This window comes from Taudactylus pleione, unplaced genomic scaffold (genome assembly GCF_031769625.1).
Source record: "Taudactylus pleione unplaced genomic scaffold, aTauple2 ptg000019l, whole genome shotgun sequence".
Classification (NCBI taxonomy): Eukaryota; Metazoa; Chordata; class Amphibia; order Anura; family Myobatrachidae; genus Taudactylus; species Taudactylus pleione.
The window spans coordinates 19,868,626-19,893,642 of NW_028284421.1; the positions used below are offsets into that span (position 1 = coordinate 19,868,626).

Genomic DNA, 25,017 nt, shown 5'->3' on the forward strand with positions numbered 1-25,017 from the left:
TGGTGTCCTCAGTACGCGGGGCAGCAGTGCAGGGGTGCCAGCAGTGTCCTCGGTGCAGGGTGGCGGCAGTGTTGGCAGAGCGGGGGTGCCAGCGGTGTCCTCAGTGTGGGGGTCCTGATGGTGGCGGCAGTGCAAAGCTGCTGGTGGTGTCCTCAATGCAGGATGACAGCAGTGTCGGCAGCAGGGGTGTTGGCAGCTGGGGATGCTGTCAGTGGGGGTCGGCAGCAGAAGGTGTCGGCAGCGGGGGGCGCCGGCGGTATCAGGCAGCGGGGGATGGGTGGGCAGCATGTTCTCCTTCCTGTGCCCATATTCAATGGGCTTAACGCTGATTGGCTGAGAGCAGTGACAGACGGCTCTCTCAGCCAATCAGAGTTAAGCCCGCTCAATACAAAACCTCGCGACCCGACAGCGGGATCGCATGGTTTTGCCTTGGGAGAGGGATCCGGGGGAGGCAGGGAAATCCGAGCTTGGCTCGGATCGCCCCGGATCCCCGAAATTCGGGTGGGTTCCGTTCTCTGAGAACCGGACCCCCTCATCTCTACAAAAAACTTGTACATGCAATATGCTACTTATAAAATCACGCCTACGACCTAATAATAATAAAATATAAGAACCATCAGTAAACAAAAGAGTGATGAGATGTTCTTGTATTCAATATATTTGCCATTACTGCTTGTTGGAACTGCAAATTGTATGAAATAAACAATAATGTAACAGTAATAAAACACTGTTTTAGTAATTCCAATTGCAAAACTACAGTATAATAAACAATTATACTGGTAAAAAGATAGTGTTTTGCATTTAATAGGATTTCGTTTAGCATTGCAATCAACATTCATTAACTACGCACATAATATTTGTAGCTTCATTTGTTTACAGCACAAAGAGCAATGTACAGAGTGGTTGAATATTTATCAACACAGTATCAGACACCATGTTAAAGTAATGTGAACGAGTACTACTCCCTTGTTTATCAAGAGATGAAAGTTCAATTCTACCCTGTTGTCTGTAGGAAGAAAACAGCTGTTCCAGTTATATTTTTACTGGCCAGGAACCCTGCTTTGTGAGTGGAAGCATGTAAAGCCCAAGCTCCCAAGTCACATATTTCTTTACAGCAGATCCTCTGAGTGTGTTTCCTTTACAATCATACTGAAAACGGGAAGTATTTCCCTTTTGGAATCATTGAGAACAAAGACTGTTCTACGAGACCCCTTCAAATCCAAGGTATGTTTTTAACATGATGGGATTCTAAAGAATAAGTAAAATAATCGTCAGTTACTAAATGTAGTTTAAGCTGTGTATTGTTAGTCAGTTTAATGTACTGACTCTTCTAGGAGATACATTAAATACTACCTAAAGCTTATTCTGAAAATGTAATCTATTGTATGGAAGGTATACTAAGCAAAACATAGTAAACTTTTTCTGTTTTAACATAAACTCTGTTCATGGCTAGCCAGCTGCTTTCAAAGTTTAATTCCCGAGTACATCTATAAGCCGTGAAGCAAGAAAATAATTTACTGCACAAATGCAAAAACCCCAGAATGTTAGTTTAATTAATGTAAAGGCTTCAATCTCATGCTGGGAAGAATTAGATCTGCATGTAGCTTAGTCTCAGAGTATGGTTACTGTTACATGCCTAGAATAACAATGAGGGAATGTCACCACTTAACGAGGAATGTCAGGAATATTTACATTGTACTATAAACTAATCCATTCAGCGCCAGGAACTACAGGCACACATAGTAAAGGAAATCACGGTACTGTGATAAAGTTAATAGATTACCAGAAACTGAGAGTAACCACTTATCTGTAGATGTCCCTGGGACAGGGCCCATACATTTGTATTGGGGATTGGTGGACTTATCATAATAATATATGTACTGTATAAATATTTTCAGATAAAGTTGTGATTCTCTAGGTTTGTTTTATCATTGGCAATGCACTACGAGAATGTAACAGCATGTTATGTTGGCAAATTATTGGAATGTTTGGGTTACAGTACCTTACGCATCATAAGAATGGGCCTGATACTGAGAGTGAGCCTTTTTGTGTAGCGTGTCTCAAATTCTACAGAACCAAGTGAACACAAGTAAAGGCAAAGCAGATATGTACACATTTCAATTTCAACTCAACTAACAACTGGGCTGTAACGGAGCGTTCTCATATGGATAGTGGGCCTGATTCAGAGACGGACCGACAGCTATAGCGAGCGGCCAGGTTGATGGTCGCGATGGTCAAGACCATCGCGAACATCGGGCTTGCGACGAGACCCTTGTGGTAGCGTCTCGTGGCCGCAAGCCCCAGAGAGCTTCTGGCTCTAATAACCAGTGATGTCAGTGGGGCCGCCCACAAACGGCAGGCATTCGCTTGGGAACGCCTCCGTTTGTGAAGCCACCCCCCGGCCACACCTACCAAACGGGGCGAGCTGTCAGTCACCATCGACAGCTCGCTCCCTTTGGTGCGAAACCCGGAGTGACGGAGCACCCGTCGCTAGCCGGGTCTCGCGCATGCGCAAGGCGGAGCCGGCTCCGTCATGCGCATACCTAGTGGGCAAACATCGACCCAGTTGCGAGCACTCAGAGTTCATAGGTGGCATGTCAATGGATTTGTGTGCTAAGCAGAGTAAGATGAAGTTAAAAATATACTGGTTTCCATGGCATCATCGCACCAAATGTGGTGCAATAGTGCCTTGATGATAAGTATCAAACTAAGATTTGAGTGAAATTTCAGGTACACTATTTTGACAACCAAAATAGAGATATATGTTAAAATGTTCAGTATCATCTTAGGGAAGTGTCTTGTGTAGTGCATTGCACATAGCTGCTAAATACACATATACAGTAGGTGAAACAGACACTACTTTCAGGAGTCAAATAAAGAAGTAAAGGCACACATCCACTAGACGATTAAATCGATTGAATGATAATGATATCGTTAGATCGTCCAATAACCGTCTGCAGATTGTTTAAAAAAATTTCTACAATGACCAGCGATGCGCGCTCCCGCTGGTCATTTAGACATCTATCATCGTACAATATCGTCAGGTTCCACATGTTTGAAGATGATTGATGTGCCTACACTGAGCGACTGCTCGTTCAGTGTAGGCACATCAGAGACTGACAAACAACTGCACGATTACAATGTCGTAATCGTGCAGTCTTTTGCCTGTCTTCTAGTGGATGGGCACCTTTACATTACACTTTAACATTTTAACCCTTAGATCTCTGTTAACCACTTAATTGGATAAAACAGTTTTTTTTAATATGCCACCAAAACCTTTTTTAATTAAATTATGTAAATAATAGCTTTATAAACCACAATCAGTATATTAATATTAACAAATATGGAGATTTGTTAATACAAATATACTGAATCAGGTTTAAATAGCTATTACTTACATAAGCTGGGACTGAAAGAAGGATTGTCTTCCTGCATTGCGGTTGAACATGCTTCACTATGGCCAGGCTGCGTAAAGAGCCTGAGGAGCGGAATGGCAAGAGCAGAGGGGCTGGTCAGGCACTGTGAGTCCGGCAGCTCCTGGAAGATTCAGTGAAGTGCTGTGAGGTCAATGGCTGGGGAGGCACACATGGAGATGGGTCTGAGTGCTGGGAGCCTGTCTAACCCCCTGTAACTCTACCCTCACTACACTAAGCTTCATTGTCCATTGATTCTCCTACCTGCATCACTGTGCCTTCTCTTGCTGTTGAGCTCCGATCTTTAAACAGTGCAGTGCACTTTCTGGTCACATGACCCATTTAAGGTGTCCATCAGTGCTCAAGGCACCCCATCCATACTTAGAGGCATGCCTCTATTAGCTCTCTTTCTGTGCAGCTTACTGCCTGTGGTGTGGCCTCGCCCCCAGCTTTTCAAGCAGTCTGACTATACAGAAGCGAGGTTGAGCTGTTGCTGCCTCATCTCTTGTCTCCCTGCAGTCCCAGGGAGCTCCACAAAGCTGGTGAGTGTTAACTATAAAAATGATTGCAATAAACACAGATGATGTTTATAAGTTATAAATATCTTCTTTGTATTATTCTAATCATTTTTATATAACCTCTCAGCTCAGCCTTCCTTGCCTACCCTGACTGCACGTCCCTGGGAGGATTATAAGTATGATGCCTACAATAATCATCATATACAAAAGTAAACATAACATAACAAACTATGCAATAAGCAGAAATCAAATTACACACAATTACAAATAACTTTCTAAAAGACTGGACAGCTTGACTTCAATTTTTGTACAACATATAATTCCCACTTGGAGTGAGATACAGTAGTTCCCATGTAAAATAACTAATGGTATGGGTATATATAGAATATTCTTTTAGATTTTCTATCTTAGTATAAACGGTTGGGGAGGGCTGGCCATATGGGCTTTGTTTTACACTGTGACCCCTAAAGTAGCAGATAGAATGGCAGTTTAATATAAACTATACAATGCTATAGATTTTTTTCATTAATCAAGAACTAGAGCAGAGGCCCTAGGCCAGCAAGGTAAATAGAGGTGGAGTATTAAAGCAGTTAAATAGTTTAAAATCTTTTTTTTTTTAAATGGTGTGTGGTCTTCCCCTAATTCCATAACCAGCCCTGGACCTTTTAGTCTGGTCTGGTCATGGAAAATTGGGGGAAAGCTGGCATTGTGGTTCCCCCTATTTTCTATTTACCAGCATGAGGCTGAACCAGCTGGGGTAGTAATGCCACAGCAGGAGCATACACAGCATAGGGTCCTCCTACCAAAGCATTGATCCAGCCCCAAACTAGTCAGCCCAGGGCTGGCAATCCTCAGAAAGTGGGGACCTCATAAAAATGGAGTCCCCACTCCTGAGCATTAGCTAGCCCTGGGCTCTTCCCTACATCCCTGGCCGGAGGATGCAGAAGTTAACTGAAGTAATAATATTGTTATTCACAGCGGAACTACAGGTAACATTCAGCCTGCCCTCTGGCATTTGAACTATGAGGGCCTGCAGGCCAATGGTACCTGTATCTTCACTGTGAAAAATATATTAAACAAAACACAGTAATCACACACCGAATATTGTAAATCTTTATTACTCATTCACTCACTCACCCGCACTCACACTACATAGAGTACTTACCTACTCCCAGAAGGAGGTTGATCCTCTTCTCCAGGTCTTGGTTAAATAACAAGCCATTCGCAACCCAATAGACAGTGTCAGCTGCAACCCGAATTGACTTAAGGTTATTCCCAGTCAGCTCTATTGACTTTAATGGAGCAGCAGTTATCATGGCAGTGGCCGCGCTCAGACAAACAGCATCCGGTTTCCATGGCAGCAGTTACTGATTGGCTGATGGCAGCAGCCGCTGATTGTTTGAGACCGGCCATTGCGATGGTAACGGCTCTTCTGAACCCCAAAGTTATTTTCCGAGTATAAAAACATAGAAGCAACAGTAACAGGAGAATACTCCTAACTTGCCTATTTCCTCACAGATGCTGCCATTTATAGGTGTACAGTACCTGTGTGACAGAAGGAGTGTGATATGCTATTTTACGTATTTGTAAATTACTTGCGAGAAGTTGCCATAACAGCTTCTGGTCACTTCACCGGATGTTTCTCTCTAACTGATTTCTGCTTGCAGTCTATGGAGGGGGGAGCAAGAAAATGTAATTTCGCTTAGGAGCGCAGCTAATTGAATCTGCCCCTGATGTGTTCTAATTAGGGGTGTGCACCGGCCACTTTTCGTGTTTTGTGTTTTGGTTTTGGATCTGGATCTTTCTTCGTGTTTTGGATCTGGATTGGTTTTGCCAAAACCACCCTTCCGTGTTTTGGGTTTTGGGTTTTGTGTTTTGGATCTGTATTTTTTTGAAAAAAAGCATAAAAACAGCTTAAATCACAGAATTTGTGGGTTTTTCTGCTCCTATGCTATTATTAACCTCAATAACCTTAATTTCCACTCATTTCCAGTCTATTCTGAACACCTCACACCTCACAATAGTGTTTTTATGTCCAAAAGGTTGCACCGAGGTAGCTGGATGACTATGCAAAGAGATACGAGTGGGCGGCACAAACACGTGGTCCATCTAGGAGTGGCACTGCAGTGGCAGACAGGATGGCAGTTTGAAAAACTAGGCCCCAAACTATACATAATTCAAAGAAAAAAAAGAGGTGCAAGATGGAATTGTCCTTGGGCCCTCCCACCCACCCTTATGTTGTATAAACAGGACATGCACACTTTAACAAACCAATCATTTCAGCGCCAGGGTCTGCCACACGACTGTGGCTGAAATGATTGGTTCGTTTGGGCCCCCACAAAACAAGCTGGCAATTAATCTGTCCCTGCACAAACTGGCTCTACGGAGGCAAGATGTCGTCCTCATCCTCCTCATCCACCGATTCCTCACCCTCTTCAGTGTTGTGTACATCCTCATCCTCACAGAGTATTAATTCGTCCCCGCTGGAATCCACAACCACAGGTCCCTCTGTACGTTCTGGAGGCTGGTCTCCCTGGAAGAGTTGATAATTCATTTTATGAACATCATCTTCTCCACATTTTGTGGAAGCAACCTCCTACGCCTTTCGCTGACAAGGTTCCCGGCTGCACTAAACACTCTTTCGGAGTACACACTGGAGGGGGGCAACTCAGGTAAAATAGAACCAGTTTGTACAGGGACCTCCAAATTGCTTCTTTTTCCTGCCAGTACAGGTGCGGACTGTCTGACATGCCTACTTGGATGCTGTCACCGATGTAATCCTTTAACAGACAGACGCATGCTTGTCGCTGCTGCTTTGAGGATGCAAGTGCGGCTACAGCCCACACAATTCACAAAGACAGAAAAAAAAAGAAGAATATTTTTATTGTTTGTGGAGCGCACTTTGAGGGTTACACCACCCTTTAACAGACAGACGCACGCTTGTCGCTGCTGCTTTGAAGATGCAAGTGCGGCTACAGCCCACACAATTCACAAAGACAGAAAAAAAAGAACAATATTTTTATTGTTTGTGTAGCACACTTTGAGGGTGTCACCACCCTTTAACAGACAGACGCACGCTTGTCGCTGCTGCATTGAGGACAGTATCATATGCAGTGACAGTAGACTTGTCAGAAATTGTTGGCACGTCCTTCAGTCTGGACCAGATGTCCAAACCAGCCCTTGACTTATGAGACAGGCGCACGCTTGGCGCTGCTACTATGTTGATGCAAGTGCGGCTACAGCCCACACAATTCACAAAGACAGAAAAAAGAAGAATATTTTTATTGTTTGTGGAGCACACTTTGAGGGTGTCACCACCCTTTAACAGACAGACGCACGCTTGTCGCTGCTGCTTTGAGGATGCAAGTGCGGCTACATCGCACACAAGTCACAAACACATTAAAAAAATAGATTTTTATTTTTTGGAGCACTTTGAGAGTTACACCACCCTTTAACAGACAGACGCACGCTTGTCACTGCTGCTTTGAGGATGCAAGTGCGGCTACAGCCCACACAATTCACAAAGACAGAAAAAAGAACAATATTTTTATTGTTTGTGTAGCACACTTTGAGGGTGTCACCACCCTTTAACAGACAGACGCACGCTTGTCGCTGCTGCTTTAAGGATGCAGGTGCGGCTACAGCCCACACATTTCACAAAGACAGAAAAAAAAAGAAGAATATTTTTATTGTTTGTGGAGCGCACTTTGAGGGTTACACCACCCTTTAACAGACAGACGCACGCTTGTCGCTGCTGCTTTGAGGATGCAGGTGGAATCTAGACGGGATTTGGAACCGGGGACACACTACCTCCATCAATTGTCTAAATCCCACTGCACTAATGGCAGATACCGGACGCACGTCTAACACCAACATAGCAGTCAAGGCCTCAGTTATACGTTTTGCTTCAGGATGACTGCTGTCGTACTTCATCCTCATCGCTAGGGACTGTTGGAGGGTCAATTGTTTAGTAAAAGTAGTGATGTTCCTACTTCCTCTCTGGGATGATGAACAACTCCCAGCAGCAGCAACAGCACTAGGAGGAAGTGGTTCTTGATCTTTCCCTATTTTATTTTTATCGGAGAAAGTTTGGTCCTCCATTTATGTTATATTGATATATACGTGTGGCTAAAGCGCACACAAACACAGAAAATATTCTTTTATTTTTGCTGGAGAGTAGTGCACTTTGTGGGTTACACCACCCTTTAAGAAATGAGCCAGCCGGCTCTTTACTTATGGGACACAGGCGCACGCTTGGCGCTGCTCCTTTGTTGATGCACGTGCAGCCACAGTGCACACAAGTCACAAACACAGAAAATATATATTTTTGGGGGTTTGGAGTGTACTTTGGGGGTTACAGCACCCTTTAACGGACAAGCCAGCCGGCCCTTTACTTATGACACAGGCGCACGCTTGGCACTACTTTGTTGATGCACGTGCGGCTACTGCGCACACAATTCACAAACACAGAAAATATATATTTTTTTGGTTTGGACTGGAGTGTACTTTGGGGGTTACAGCACCCTTTAACGGTCAAGCCAGCCGGCCCTTTACTTATGACACAGGCGCACGCTTGGCACTACTTTGTTGATGCACGTGCGGCTACTGCGCACACAATTCACGAACACAGAAAATAATTTTTTTTTTGGTTTGGACTGGAGTGTACTTTGGGGGTTACAGCACCCTTTAATGGTCAAGCCAGCCGGCCCTTTACTTATGACACAGGCGCACGCTTGGCACTACTTTGTTGATGCACGTGCGGCTACTGCGCACACAATTCACAAACACAGAAAATAATTTTTTTTTTGTTTAGACTGGAGTGTACTTTGGGGGTTACAGCACCCTTTAATGGTTAAGCCAGCCGGCCCTTTACTTATGACACAGGCGCACGCTTGGCACTACTTTGTTGATGCACGTGCGGCTACTGCGCACACAATTCACAAACACAGAAAATAATTTTTTTTTGGTTTGGACTGGAGTGTTCTTTGGGGGTTACAGCACCCTTTAATGGTCAAGCCAGCCGGCCCTTTACTTATGACACAGGCGCACGCTTGGCACTACTTTGTTGATGCACGTGCGGCTACTGCGCACACAATTCACAAACACAGAAAATAATTTTTTTTTTGGTTTGGACTGGAGTGTACTTTGGGGGTAACAGCACCCTTTAACGGTCAAGCCAGCCGGCCCTTTACTTATGACACAGGCGCACGCTTGGCACTACTTTGTTGATGCACGTGCGGCTACTGCGCACACAATTCACAAACACAGAAAATAATTTTTTTTTGGTTTGGACTGGAGTGTACTTTGGGGGTTACAGCACCCTTTAACAGTAAAGCCAGCCGGCCCTTTACTTATGACACAGGCGCACGCTTGGCACTACTTTGTTGATGTACGTGCGGCTACTGCGCACACAATTCACAAACACAGAAAATATATATTTTTTTGGTTTGGACTGGAGTGTACTTTGGGGGTTACAGCACCCTTTAACGGTCAAGCCAGCCGGCCCTTTACGTATGACACAGGCGCACGCTTGGCACTACTTTGTTGATGCACGTGCGGCTACTGCGCACACAATTCACAAACACAGAAAATAATTTTTTTTTTGGTTTGGACTGGAGTGTACTTTGGGGGTTACAGCACCCTTTAATGGTCAAGCCAGCCGGCCCTTTACTTATGACACAGGCGCACGCTTGGCACTACTTTGTTGATGCACGTGCGGTTACTGTGCACACAATTCACAAACACAGAAAATAAGGTTTTTTTTGGTATGGACTGGAGTGTTCTTTGGGGGTTACGGCACCCTTTAACGGTCAAGCCAGCCGGCCCTTTACTTATGACACAGGCGCACGCTTGGCACTACTTTGTTGATGCACGTGCGGCTACTGCGCACACAATTCACAAACACAGAAAATAATTTTTTTTTTGGTTTGGACTGGAGTGTTCTTTGGGGGTTACAGCACCCTTTAACGGTCAAGCCAGCCGGCCCTTTACTTATGACACAGGCGCACGCTTGGCACTACTTTGTTGATGCACGTGCGGCTACTGCGCACACAATTCACAAACACAGAAAATAATTTTTTTTTTGGTTTGGACTGGAGTGTACTTTGGGGGTTACAGCACCCTTTAACGGTCAAGCCAGCCGGCCCTTTACTTATGACACAGGCGCACGCTTGGCACTACTTTGTTGATGCACGTGCGGCTACTGCGCACACAATTCACAAACACAGAAAATAATTTTTTTTTTGGTTTGGACTGGAGTGTACTTTGGGGGTTACAGCACCCTTTAACGGTCAAGCCAGCCGGCCCTTTACTTATGACACAGGCGCACGCTTGGCACTACTTTGTTGATGCACTTGCGGCTACTGCGCACACAATTCACAAACACAGAAAATAATTTTTTTTTTGGTTTGGACTGGAGTGTACTTTGGGGGTTACAGCACCCTTTAACGGTCAAGCCAGCCGGCCCTTTACTTATGACACAGGCGCACGCTTGGCACTACTTTGTTGATGCACTTGCGGCTACTGCGCACACAATTCACAAACACACAAAAAATATAATTTTTTTATCACTTGGGGGGGGCACCCCTGATGGACAGAGCACCCCCTGGACAACACCACAGCACCCTTTAGGACTGGGACACTGCACAGGACTTTGGAGTGGACACAGCCCCTATGGAGAACTGACTGCACAACACAGTCCAGCCAGCCCCTATGGACTTTGAAGTAGTGGACACAGCCCCTATTAACAACAGCAGCACAGCACAACACAGCCAGCTCCTATGGACTTTGAAGTAGTGGACAACAGCAGCACAGCGCAGTACAGCACAGCACAACACTACTCTGCACTACACTACACTACTCTACACAGCCCAGCCAGCCCTAACTCCCACCCTCCCTCTTCACTGTCCACAGCCGAGTGAGAAAATGGCGCCGATGCGGGTACCTTATATAGGATCCAAAACCCGCGAGACTCGGAAGGCGGGATGATGACGTTTTGCCTCGATTTCAGATCCGAGTCAGGCGGGAAAAGTCGAGCCTGACTCGGATCGGCCTCGGATCGGGGGGGCTCAGGGGGGTTCGGATTTCAGAAATCCGAACCCGCTCACCCCTAGTTCTAATACCTGACAATTCCAAACTATAAGGGACAAAATTCACATTGCCAAATATGAAAATGAACTATAAGTATTAATGTATTATATACTATTATATATACTACCACATGTTTACATCATTATCACCATCTAAAATGCAAATGATTTCTTTTGCAGTTAATATTACAGTCTAATTCATGTTAGTCTGTGACCACAAAAACAATGATGTTGAACAAGTGTTTCTATTACAGTAACACAAATAGTCAAAGCTTGTTGGAAAGCAAAGTGCATCCTAATGTGACACCTTGGGCTTGGGTTATGAGTTCTATTTTCTCTTTACAAAATTTCCAATGGTACTTAGAGGAATACCCCAACATGTGTTTTCCAAATGTTAGTCCGTGACTGTGGAATTGCCCTAATATGGTATGATGTTGCATAAATGATGCAAATTGCACTATTTTTATATTGAAAACCGATTTCACTTCATAGAGTCCCAGGTATAACAAATTATTATATTTCCTTTTCAGAACGGCTAGAGAATGACTTCAGAAGGTGGAACTATAAAACTATGCATTACCAGTAAGCCAGCACTTAATGAAGCACAGGCCACTAAGCTGGTGGAGACAGTGTTTGGCTTACAAGTAGCGACTGTGAAGTCTCTGCCAAGTTATGATGATCAGAATTTTTATATCCAGACTTGGAGTGAAGACACAACTGCAGGAACAGAGTATGTCCTTAAGATCACAAATGGTGAAAACAGTAAGAATTCAAAGCTTATTGAAGTGCAAACACAAGTCATGAAGTTCTTGTATGATGAAGGACTTCCTACGCCTAATCCAGTATTCACAAAAGCTGGTAAAATGATGTCTATAGAGGCTATAGGTAAGATATCATACAAACATCATCTATTGGTCAATAGTAGAGATTTGCGCAGACCCCCTTTTATTGGTTTTGGTTCTAAATCATTGTCATGTTTTGGGTTTGGCAAAACCACCCTTAAGTATTTTGTTTCGGTTTTGGATTTCTTAAAAAAATTATAAGAACAGGTAAAATCATGTAACTTGGACTTGTTTTTGTTCCTATAGGATTATTATCAGCATTACCATTCATGTGCAATCAATTCCAGTCAGTTTTGTCCACCTCACAGCACCTAAAAACATGAGGGAGGGGCTTGCAATGCAATCCACAACACACAAGATCCGGTGTTTAAATCCGAGTTCCTAACTTGATGAGAATACTTGAATTAGAATTCGGTTGTAATTGGAACCTCAAACATCTGAGCTGATGCTCGGTTTGACTCAGAACCCAAAGATCGGGTGTGTTCGGTTTTCAGCAAAACTGAACAGCTCATCTCTAGTTAATAGTAAATTTTTATATAAAATAATAATTTGTTTTATATAATCATATGGTCTTCAAAGAAACAGAATATCCAGAATTGCACCAAAAGGCTGCCTGGACCAGATATCCCATGAAGTGTCCCTTAACTTCAAATTAGAAACACAAGAAAAAATAAGAATACCTTATTCTGCCACCTATAATCACTGATTAAAAATATTATATCTGTATAATTTCTGTACAGATGTGTGCTCATACACTGTGGCTTCAAGCTCACCAAACAGCCCCTCTTGGCGCCCCTCTCCCGGGTGATTCTTTCTCAGAATATGCATCTTATTCACATAAATAAAACAACTAAAAGTGTCAAAACTACTTTGCCAGATTACACTGGTCAATTTAATGTGTGACATTTGGACATCTGTGCGCTGTGATGCAGCGGCTGCAGATTTTTTTCATGACAAGTTCTGTTGTGCTTCATTTGTGGCTTTCCATATGTTTAAAACCTGTGCAGTTAAAGTGCTCAAAACAATTGTGGTGGTGGGACTATTTACACATTGCCAGTACTGTATATGATATTGCTGATGTTATTTGTAGGGCCCCCCACAAGCTAGTTGCCCTGGGTCCTCCACAAACTTTAATCCCAGAGGTGGATCCCAACACAATTTCATGCAAAGCCTTTAGTTGATGGAAATCCCCATCATATTTCTACTATGATGACTTCTATAACACATAAGGCCCGTATTCAATTTGAGGCGAAAAGTCCGGATCCGCCATTTTCGACGATGACGACATTTTCGCCTGTTTTGCTTTTACCTCGTATTCAATTTGAAAGACTTTCCACCTAGGTGGAAAGTCAATGCAATGTAATAGGCGAAAAAGTTTCGCCTATGAATAGCAGGCGGAAAAAAGTGCAGAATTGGGGTTTTGGGGTGCAACGTTGCGGGAACCCCCGTGCAGCCTTCAGACATTCCCCCAAAGGTAAACTGTGTCAAAAAAATTGAAAAAAACACTTAAGGACACCCCAAAAAATTACTTTGAAAAAGGGGGCAAAAAATAAAAATGTTGGGGGTACAAAGTTAAAAACTAGCGAACTTGCCTCTGGGGGGTCCCCAAGTATGCCTCAAGTGTTTTTTTGATTGCAGGTGCTTGCGCCAGGTGGATTTTTCACGATTTTTTCAGCTTCACTTTAGCAACTTTTAAATATGCTGACCCCCATTTTGAAGTACCCCAAATTTGCGGGGATAAGTTATTTTCAGGAAAAAATACTCCTGAATACTATTCTTCACCACTTATAGAAAAACACTATTTAGCAGCTAATGAGCCCGTTTAAAAACACCAAATACCTTCAGCAAGCCAAATCGGGGGGTACCATAGTGAACCCTCATGTCAGAGCATTTTTTGGGGGGTGTCAGGCTGATTTCCCCAAATCTGACAGTACTTTCCGCATGTTCAAGTTTCTCCGGGTTCCGTTTTCGCGTACTTTCAAATTGAATGCGGGGTAAAGCGGGCATGCGCGCGATACTTTTCCTCCTACAAACTAGTCCGGGACGCGAAAAAGTATCGCGGCTGAGCTCAAATTGAATACCGCTCTATATATGCTACAGACAGGGGCGCCAAGAGGGGGGGGAGCGGGTACAGTTTACCCGGGCCTGGGCTTCCAGAGGGGCCCGGCGGGGGCCCGGGTCTGGCATCGCCCCCCCCGTCACTTCCTCCCTCCCTCCCTCTGCAGCAGCCCAGCACTAAGTAGCAGCCACAGCAATCTCCTATGCCTGAAGGGGGGAGCGATCACACTGATCGCGCCCCCCACTGGCTTTGCGCCGGGCTGAGGGGCTCACAGCGCCCCCTCCCCGGCGCTGCAAAACTATTTTTTTTTCAAGGGGGTGTGGTGCCCCCCCCCGTAACATCCACTGACAATGTAATGTAGCAATTCACATGCAGACATGGAGCTCTCCACTAGTGTATGGTGGCTTCTCAGGTGCCAGGAAGTGGTTCCATGTATTGTGCAGCCGTGACGGTTCACTCCGTGTACATAGTTACGGCCATAAGTGGGGTGAATATGTTGTGGACAATGGAGGAGGTGCCCCTCAGAGCTGGAGCTGGAGCCCAGCGGCAGGTGCCTCCATTGTCTCCCATAGTTCTGCCCCTGGAGGTTTCGTTTTCTTAGAAAGTGAACACACCCGAATTTAGGTGATCCAAGTGTTTCCAACTCCAAGGCTGGGTCTTCCTGCCAAGTCTGTATCCCAAAATGTAATTTTCCCGACGTTGAATCTCACATGTTTTGGATTGCATATAACAGTCACTCCTCATGATCGGACGCCATTTCACACAGTAGAGAGGATGGAGAGGATGTGGGACAGTCGGCTGGAGCACTCTGCCATTAGCACACAATCAGGATGCCATTAGGGTGTCATTAGGACTAGGAGGAGTAGGTTGGAGTGCAAATATTTTTTTTAGCTAGAGTAGATGCCTGGTAAAAAGGGTGGCTGCAGGCATCATCTAGTCAGTGTGTTTGTTTTATTCATACATGCCTACTTTCCTGGATTGGTTGGGAGGCTACCAAAAATCATGTGGTGCTCCCGGAAACCCACAATAGAGGGCAGTCTCCAAGACAGGCCTCCAATATTTCACAATGTTAAAGAAAACATCACCTTAAACAATAAAGGGAATATTTACTGTCAAACATTTTAAAAATGTAATATACCACATGCAGCGGCAAGGAAAGGCTCAGTCTATGGCCTTTCTTTGTGAGTAGTGGTCCTGCTAATGCTCTTTCATGCCCTGGAATGCCTATTGCTGGTGCCTAACACAGTTAGGCATCTTCTACAATTACCTCACATACAATAACCACACATACAATAACCTCACATACAATAACCTCACATACAATAACCTCGCATGCAACACCTTCTTGCTCTGAGTCTTTCAAATAGGCAAATCAAGGCACTAAAAGAAAAAGCTGAAGAACAAACTGTATGTGTTCATAAACTTCACATATCTCCGAGGAGAGTCAAAGGGTATCCACGGGTGACATGTGTGAGTCTGATATTTCTGAAACTGTAATTGTAGAGACGCCTCCTTCCACCTTTTCTGCACCCTCTGCAAATGTGACAAATGTGAGGATGAGTAGCAGTAAAAGAAATTATGGTGATAGAAATTGAGGATGCCAGTGATGTGAGGACATGTGAGGCAGAGCCTTTCCTGTCATACTTGGGTATACTCTAGAGATTGACTATAAAAATTATAAGAAACATTTTAAGAAAATATTATAAATATCTTCTTTGTATTATTCTAATAATTTTTGTAGTCAAAACGCTGGAGTAAAAAGTATATGGCAAGTGAGGCACTGCCTCCTCTATCTACCTTTTCAACACATCCCTGATCAAAACTAAAATTTCCAGCACTATATAAAGCTGCACCTTTGTATAATGCCAACATGAACCCTCAGGGTCATATATGTATGTGTAAATCTGGCGCTGATACTAGCCAGTGCCTCCCCAGCCATTTACCTCACTGCACGTCACTAAAGTGCAACAGGATAAGGGGGATATTTGTGTTTCTGACGCTAATGAGGATGTTGATAATGAATGTGTTGGACAAGAAGAAGTTGATAAAATTCAGGCGGAGGATGTCAAAGTAAGTCAGTCACCAGTAGCAGCACTTCTTGCCAGTGATAAGAAGAAGGCCATTGTCATACCTGGGCATAAGACCAAAAAATCCACCTCTTTCATGTACAATAAATTTTACCCAAATCATGCAACATTTGTCAAACCATCTGTACCATTTGTGACTTCAAAGTAAATGAGGTAGGGATGTTAACCATTCGAGAACCTCCTCCCTGTTACAGATGTGTCCACATACATCTAGCCTTCTTGCACGTTACACAGTGCTTTTAGTCATGCCATGCCATGGTGTGAATCAGTAGCACTGAGTGTCTTTTTCCCTTAAAATGCATCTTATTCTCAAAGTAATGCAGCTGACACTAATGTAGCATTTCGCAAGCAGATCAAACCGCAGTTGCACACAGAATATAGGCGAATTCAATCATTTTAAGCAGAAACTGCTTGTGCATCCTATTCACATCACTTTGCGAATAAGACGCATTTTAAGGGAAAAAGTCGCATGAAAAGACGCTCAGCGCTACCAAGTCACACGATGCTCACGCATTATGTGTAACATGACTTTTGTCGCATGGAGGGTATATGTATGTGGACACATATGTACGTCATTTGCAGCGAGTTCATGTAAATAATTTGGGAAAATCTCAAAATTCCGGTAAAATAATAACTAGCAGTCCAGCATCAGCTAGCAGCAGCATGGGTAGATCCAAGCACATGCAATCTCCATCGCCAACACCTTCATCATCAATCTTCTCATTAGTAATCTGAGGTCAACCAAATTTGCACCCAATTTGTGAAGGCTAAAGCTGGGCATCCACTATACAATTTTCTGTCAGATATCTGTCCAATCTGGCTGGTTGGAATGAAAACCTGGTAATGTATGGGAGCAAATGACAGTCCATCATATGGTTTTAAACACTGAAAAAAAGGACAAAAAAAATGAAATTGTTCAAATTGATTACATTTGTGTGTTTTAACCAATTTGTCTGAACAACCATTTTTGGCTATTTTCCAGTGTTTGTGAGCAATTGGACGATTGTCATTTGCTCCCATACATTACCAGGTTTTCATTCCAACCAGCCAAATTGGACAGATATCTGACAGATAATTGTATAGTGGATACCCAGCTTTATTTAGATTCGAGAAGGGTGTGTCCAACCCGAAATCTAAACTGCAGTGTAAAAGTAAACCTGTGCAGTATTTGCGGGCTACATGCAAAATCAGCCAGCAACATGCTACATGCAAAATCAGTCTACATGCACAATTTTTTTTTAATGTATTTGCACCCCTTGAATTGCAACATGCTTTGTCCAGGTTCACAGTTACTTGCAATATCTTACTCTATTGTCAAAGCTGAATCAGGAGTTTAGACAGTTAATTGAGGACCTTTGCTACTTCTGACTATCAAATTCCATCTCATTTCCATTGTACCAGAATAGCAACTCCTTGCATGTATTGGGAAGTTATAAAATAAACTTTATTGGCCTAGAAATGCCATTGTGCCAAGTATTCACTTAACTGCAGATATGTGGACAAGTGATACTTGAAAGATTATATGACTGTGACAGCCCACTGGGTGGCTATATTGCCTTCAGCAGCAGCAGTATCTAACACACAATATCAGCTCTTTCATAGACAGGCAACTCTCTGTATCACCAGCTTCAATAAGAGGCATACCAGTGTCAACCTCAGGGACTTGACAGCAAAATGGCTTACCCCACTAAGACTCTCCTCAGGATTTGTAATGTCTAATAACTCAAGTAATATTATATGAACATTACATCTAGGTGAATGTGAACACATACCAAATTTTGCACACACAATAAACTAGGTGGTACATAATTCTTTTTTTTAAATGACAGGTGGGTGCAGGACATGCTGTCTGTGGACCATAACATTTCTGGGTATTTTCGTGATTCAGCAACCGCATGTATAAGAGGGATGCTGTCAATATCCCGATCACGGGGATTCCGGCGCTCAGAATGCCGGCTCCGGAACCCCGACACCTGTCAGAATCCAGGCACCGAAATCCCAAAGATAAGTAGCGGGGCTAGGGGGAGGGTTAGCGTTAGGGTTAGGCACAAGGTGGAGGGTTAGAGTTAGGGACTATGGGCCTGATTCAGAGCCGCTCGTAAGCGGCCGCTCGTTCACTCCAAGCGATGTTTGCCCAACTGCGCATGCATACGGATCGTTATACGCATGCACGAACCAGTCAGTGCGTTCGAAATTCATGTGCTCGCAAAATAGCGAATGCCTGATAATTTGAGTGACAGAAAGAGGCGTATGTGGGTGTTAACGGGGGAAGGTGCTTGAAAACGGGGAATGGAGATCCGAACGCAGGCGTGCTTAAAGCTCAAAACGGGCGTTTTAAGGGTGTGCATAATTAAAACAGCAGCGTCATTGACCACATCACTGGGTTATTTTATAGTCAGAACTGCTTGCAAAATTGTGGTAGGAAAAACCAACCCCAAGAATAGCGAGCAGTTCATACCCTGGTCGATGTACTCGATTAATCTAATAAATAGCGGACATGACGTAGGATGCGAGCGGCCAGGGGGCGTATTTTTTCAAAAAACGACCGCAAGTTTGGTTCGCTCGTTCAGACCTAGAGGCGTGAACAAACCGCAAAGAGCGAACGGTTGATTTGAATAGCCACCCCTATTTTCTGGAGGAGCGAGCGCTAATTGCGTCCGGCTCTGAATCAGGCCCAATGTGAGAGGAGTTAGGTTTAGGGTGCAGGGTGGGGGAGGTTAAGTTCAGGCACCGGGGAGGGAGGGTTAGGGTTGGTGTAGGGAGAGGGGGAGGGTTAGGATACCAACCGATGCCGGCATCGGGAAATTGACCGATGGGATCCCGAGTACCGGCATCCTGTACCCATCCTGTAGAAGATTGCAGCAGCTGCAAGAGCAGTTTAATTTGCCATTCCACCACCTGAGGGGTGGTTTGGGTTGGAACAGGCATGGAAGGCTGAAGAGGAGATTTGAGAGGCTTGGATGAACTTATGTGGTTTGAGCCAGCTCATGTACAGATGTGAGGATGTAGAGATTTGACAGTGGATGATGGGCCCGAAGGCAAGAACAGGATTAGAATGTCTTTATTGAATAGCAGGCTGGATGGAACTGGATATATAATTCTGAATGAAATAGCAGAATCGTATTGGGATCTATGATGCTAGATTGAGAGCTGGATCTCTTTGAGACCAATGTTGAGGATTTGAATCCGATGTTCAAGAATTGATGAACTTGATAATTTTGAGTCCGATGTTCAAGAATTAAAGAAATGAATTGATAAGAGTCTGATGTTGATGAATTGATTAACTTGATCGGTTTTGACCGATGTTGATGAATTGAAGAACTTAATAAGAGTCTGATGTTGATGAATTGATTACCTTGATTGGTTGGAAACATCAGATGAGACCGATGGTTGGAGGTATCGCCTGGAACCAATGGTGGCTGTAAGAACAAGTCTCAGTGGTAAAATCCAGTCTGGTGTGCAAGATGGCATAGGAGACTTGTTTACCAGATCTAGGAACTGGATATAATGGACTGGAACTGTTCAGTTACAGAGTACCTGGGAGCTCAGCACTGAGCTGTAACTTCAGCAAGAAGCGATGTTGTACCGGCAACAAAGGCCAGTCTGGAAATGGAATTTATAGGGGAGGACCCCTTGGGATTGGATGCTGCAATCAGCTGGTCTGGGAGCAGCACTCTGAGTGGAATAAGAGCACCAGGTGACAGAGTCCAACATGGCTGTGCCCATACTGTTGTTTAGGAGGGAACTCTGGCATGCATCATGTGTGCCATAATGCTGGGAAGACAAATTGTGAGCAAGGGGCTGCAGGGAGTCATCTCCATGCTCAGTAACAGGACACTGAGCAGACAGGGCAGGAGCAGCACAGACAGACCTCAGCACCAGCCAGGAGTGATGTGCAGCATGAGTGGACCTCTGTGCTATCCTAGAGTGATGCGGACCTCAGCGTTAGCCTGGACAGGCACTGAAACGGTACGAAAGTAGATGTAATAGTCCAGAGCATGACACTGTATATGCTTCAGTGACTGGAGGTAAAGCAAAAAGCTTACACATCAAGCCATGACATAGGGAGAGGAGGAATAATGTATTTCCGTTTTATGCAAGATACTGAAACCATTTGTAATAGTAACCAATGAAGGGAGTTCAGACACTGCCAGCCTGAGTCAGGTGATTCTGTAAGTTAAACTTCTGGAAAACCTGCTAAAGAAGCTGAAAGAGGAGATACAATTAAGCTAAGTATGTTGGACTTGTAGATCAATTCCTTTGTTTAGCTTCACCAGGACCAAACATTTTGCAATGTCTTTCAATTTCATCACTACATTTTGGCAACCTTGCTTGACCCTAGGTTTAAGTCTTATGTCACTTCTTTCTTTTCAACTGACACAGATCTAAAGAGATGCAAAGAGCTACTTGCAAGTAAGATGTCAGCACAAGTGGCACATGAGATGACGACGTCTCTTGCTTCAGTTTCTCCTGAAAATGCTTCTGCCAGGAAAAAACTGACATCTCCCAAGACAATGTGAGGTGGTCAAAATTGACTGGAAATGACTGGCAATTAATGTTATTGAAGTTAATAATACGGTAGGAACAAAAACAGGCCCAAATTACATGATTTTAGCTGATTTTAGAAAATTTTAAAGAAATCCAGATCCAAAACCAAAACACTGATTCAGAGCCGGACACTCTTTGAGAGCGCTCGCTCTGAATCAGGGCGTCCCTGTTTTTTTTAAAGACGGCCTCCTGGCCGCTCGCTAAGCTGTGGGTGACTACCCACAGCTTTAGCGAGTGGCCAGGTGATCGCAACCATCGGGGCTTGTGACAAAACCCTTGTGGTAGGGTCTCGTTCCCGCAAGCCCCAGTGAGCTTTCGGCTCTAATAGAGCCAGAGGCTCACTCACTGACATCACTCCAATTGGCCAGCCCCCCCCCTGCCCACCTCCAAAACGGGGCAAGCTGTCAATCACAATCGACAGCTGCCCCGCTTTGGTGCGAGACCCATAGCGACGGAGCGCACGTCGCTGGCCGGGTCTCACGCACGCCGGAGCCAGCTCCGGCATGCGCATGTGCAGTGTGGGACCAACGACCCGCTTGTGAGTGCTGTGCGCTCGTGAGCGGGTCTGAATCACGCCCTGAGGGTGGTTTTGTCAAAACCAAAACTTTGGAGAGTGGTTTTGACAAAACCAATACGTGGTTATGCACACTTCTCTAGTGTTTTTGAGTTGCAGCATATATTACTGTACTTACTGGGTGTGGTGTCCCTGTCAGCTGCTCTCCTAAACTTATAAGTGCAGAAAATATTTTTTTTTGTTACATTGTATGGCAATTAGATTCAACCGCAGTAACCTTACTTGTATCCTTGTGTAAAAATTGATCATGGAACAGTCGATAGATGAACAGGAGCACTCCAGTACTAGTACTTGCAGTCATAGTACTTTAACATCTACTTTTAGTGAAGGTCAAGATGTAAGGAAGAGATGTAAGAAAGGGCACTTCAAATCTAAACAATGTTTGGCAATCTTTAAGAAAACAACTAATGCTGGCCTTACACGCTGCAATTATCGGGACGATTCGCCCGATATCGGCGGATCGCCGCGATAATTGTAGCATGGGGGGGGCGACCGAGGGTGAAATATTGCTCGGTCGGGCATGCTGGATTGTCCTGCATGCCCGTCCGATGTGATATTACCCGGTAAATTGTCGGCCGCATCGGGCAGTGTATGCCAAGTGCAGCCGACAGACAGACATTTCCTGTGTTCCTCCCCCGGGGGCGGAGCGCGGATGTCGGGCTATACACTGTGAGATTTCTCTCACAGTGTATGCCGCGGACATCTGTGGCTGGCAGCCGGCCAGATAAAATGTCTGTCGGTCTGACAGACATTTTATCTGGCAGTGTAAGAAGGGATAAGAAGGGAAAAGTTACTGCCAAAAAAATGTAAAACAAAATTCCCAACATGCAGTGCACACAAAGTGGAAAGGAAAGGCTCACACCATGGATCTTTGGGAGTTGTAGTCCTGCTATTGCTCTTTCATGCACTAGAATGCCTATTGTGAAAGCAGAGGGCAAAATACAGTCAGACAACTTCTGTAAACTGTAACCTTACATGCACCACCATCCCACACTGAGTGACATTCTGTGTGTGTATATTGTGCTTATTTTAATATTTCCTTTACAGGGGCAGTATAGGTACAAGTGGGTCCTTAATACCCGCGGCTTGCTTGCACGTGTCATTCTTTAAGTGGGACAAGCTTGCTGGGACCTGTGTCCTACTGTAAAGGACAATATTACTTTAAATCTAATCTTGACAACCATTAACCCCACACCCACCAGCCAGGGGTTCTGAGATTAGTCCTGATCTTCAGCCCAGGCCTGGGGTATACTTGGAAAGGGGATCCCTTTATTGGGGGGGTCCCCACTTCCCAAGGAATCCCTGGCCTGGACTGACTAGTTGTGGGAGTTAATGCTTTTGCTGGGGTAATCCCGTCAAGTGTGACTGTGTACCCTGGCTATTGCATTACCCCCCTGCTAGTTGAACCAAGTGCTGGTTCTTTAAAATGTGGGGGACCCCTACATAGATTTTTCCATGTATTTTTAGGACCAGTGCTGGCTCAAAGATTGCTTTTGGAAGGGACATTTGTTTCAAGATTTGTAACTCTTTCTGTACGTTTACACACAGAGAAGCACTGCACAGATCACACTGATCTGTGCAGGCTTCTGCAAACATGCTCCTCAAAGTGTCATCTATTTGAAAAGTCTATTTTGGACAGAGTTTGCTCTTTATTCACAAATATTATTCTTAGTAAATTTTCATACTGTATTGTTTTCTATGGAAATTACTTTGGAGTTGGTTCGATGGTGTATTGAAATCTATTTGCCTTTTCACCCATGTTTTACAGTTCTAATCATGATTTTACTCCAGTGTTTAGTAAATCTCCGAGTTTACAAAAAAGACTAAACTTGCCCAACAATGCAAACTCACACCAATAGGATTCTTAGTAAATTCTTCTCTAAGGGTGCCCACGAGTGCTATTTGTGAGTCTGCCATTTCTGATTCTGGCACTGTAATCATTGAGAAGCACCCTTCCACCATTTCTAAACCCTCTGCAAATGTGAGGATGAGCAGTAGTACAAATAATGATGATGATGGTTTAGACCTAGAAATTGAGGATGCTACTGTGGAAGTACAACAGGATATGGGAGATAATTGTGTATCTGACACTAATGAGGATGTTGATGATGAATGTTTCAGACAAGAACAATTTGATAAAATTCAGGAGGATGATGTTGTATGTGTCAAAGTAAGTCAGTCACCAGTGGAAAAAGTTCTTGCCAGTGATAAGAAGAAGGACATTGTCATGCCTGACCATAAGACTAAAATATCCTCCTTTTTCATGTGGAATCATTTTTACCCAAGTCTGACAGCATTTGTAAAGGCATCTGTACCATTTGTAGCAGAGCCGTAACTACACTTTTTGGTGCCATGTGCCAGAAAGAGCATTGGCACCCCCCTCATTTTTCAAAGGGACATAATGCACCCAAAAAAGGGCCATGGTTTTATGGGGTAGGGCCAGGGAAGAGATAGGAGAGGCCAGGAGATGCTGGGGATGAAATAAGAGGAAGCTACAAGCAAGAATAATAATAAACATAAATTTGACAGGCCCAAACAGTGCCCCCTGACCTGTGGTGTCCTGTGCAATGGCACCAGCCACACTACCCTAGCTACGGCCCTAATTTGTAGTACCAAAGTACGTGTCATTTATCATTTGGTAGTACGAAAGTACGTGAATTTGTTTTTGGAATTGGACTAGAGTCTTTGACTGTGTGGGACCTGGGGTGAGTGACTGAAAGCTGGGAGGCCTTAAATAGTTTCTGCTTATGAACTTGGACAGGAATGTGAACTGTATGAGATGCACTTGTGAAAAGCAAGATATGGCTGCTGGTGACTGAAGGCACTGGTAAAACAGCCAGAGACTTGACAGGAACAGATGATAGGTGCTTGAGGCACACAGGATTCAGATAGACTGGAATAGGAAGAGCTTTGATACAGCAACCAGGCTAAAACCAGAAGGTAACTTGATCACATGAACTCGGAGAAGCCCTGGACCGGAATGCTGGCTAACCGGAATGGAACCGGAATTCTGTATAGCCGGAATGGGACCGGATTGCTGTAATGCCAGAATGGAAAAAGATTGCTGGAACACTGGAATGGGACTAGGTTTTTGGAGTAAACAGAATGGAACCAGAATACCAAGATCACTGGAATGGAACCAGAGTACTGTACAGAGTGAGTACAGAGTGCAGTAGGTGAGAAAATACTAGTCTCCAGTTGGTGGAGATACAATCACCTGAACTATCATGGCAGCACTCAGCAGCAGAAGCTGGTGGGAGCTAACCCACATGGAACGCCAGAGGAAGGAGCAGCACATGTCTGTCAGGTTGAGATGTCTGTGTGAGACCACTGAGTGGACAGCGCACCCCCTTGCAGTGCTGTGCAGAGAAATGGAGCCAGGAACAGCTGCAGCAGAGACCACAGCTGGAGAGAAGGAATCCCCAGGGAGACCCTGGCTCTGACAGCTGGATGTCTAAATCTGCAGGTAATGGAGGAGGTGGCGAAAGGCACGATTTGTGACAGTAAGTAGAAGTAAGGATGTTAACCATCTAGGCATCTGGAATTTGTTTACAGATTTTCAGCAAGTTCATTCAATTACTGTATTTAGCAAAATCTTGTATGTAAAATAATAACAAGCAGTCAAGCAGTCCAGCATCAGCTACCAGCATCATGGATAGATCCCAGCACTTGCAATCTCCACCGCCAACACCTTCATCATCAACTTCCACATTAATGATAGGAGGTAGTCCTGTATCCAGTTTGCAAGGCAAACTGGCTCACCCCCTAAACAGGATTCCCAGGAAGAATCCTTGCATGCTAGGGCTACTGCTGCTGGGGGTGAATCTTCATCACATAAGGGGACCAAAAAGAAGACTAGTAGTTTCACGGAACAATTGTATGTGAAAC

At 44.3% G+C, this 25,017-nt stretch overlaps 1 protein-coding gene across 1 annotated transcript in view; it reads left to right on the top strand.

Moving 5' to 3' along the window:
* The first annotated feature begins 1,135 nt into the window (after positions 1-1,135).
* Positions 1,136-25,017, top strand: part of LOC148540390 (hydroxylysine kinase-like) — a 76,080-nt gene continuing 52,198 nt past the window's right edge. The window contains exons 1-2 of the mRNA XM_088443633.1: positions 1,136-1,224; positions 11,550-11,904. Coding sequence (XP_088299759.1) covers positions 11,562-11,904 — 343 coding nt within the window. The 5' untranslated portion in view covers positions 1,136-1,224; positions 11,550-11,561. The remainder of the gene's footprint in view (positions 1,225-11,549; positions 11,905-25,017) is intronic.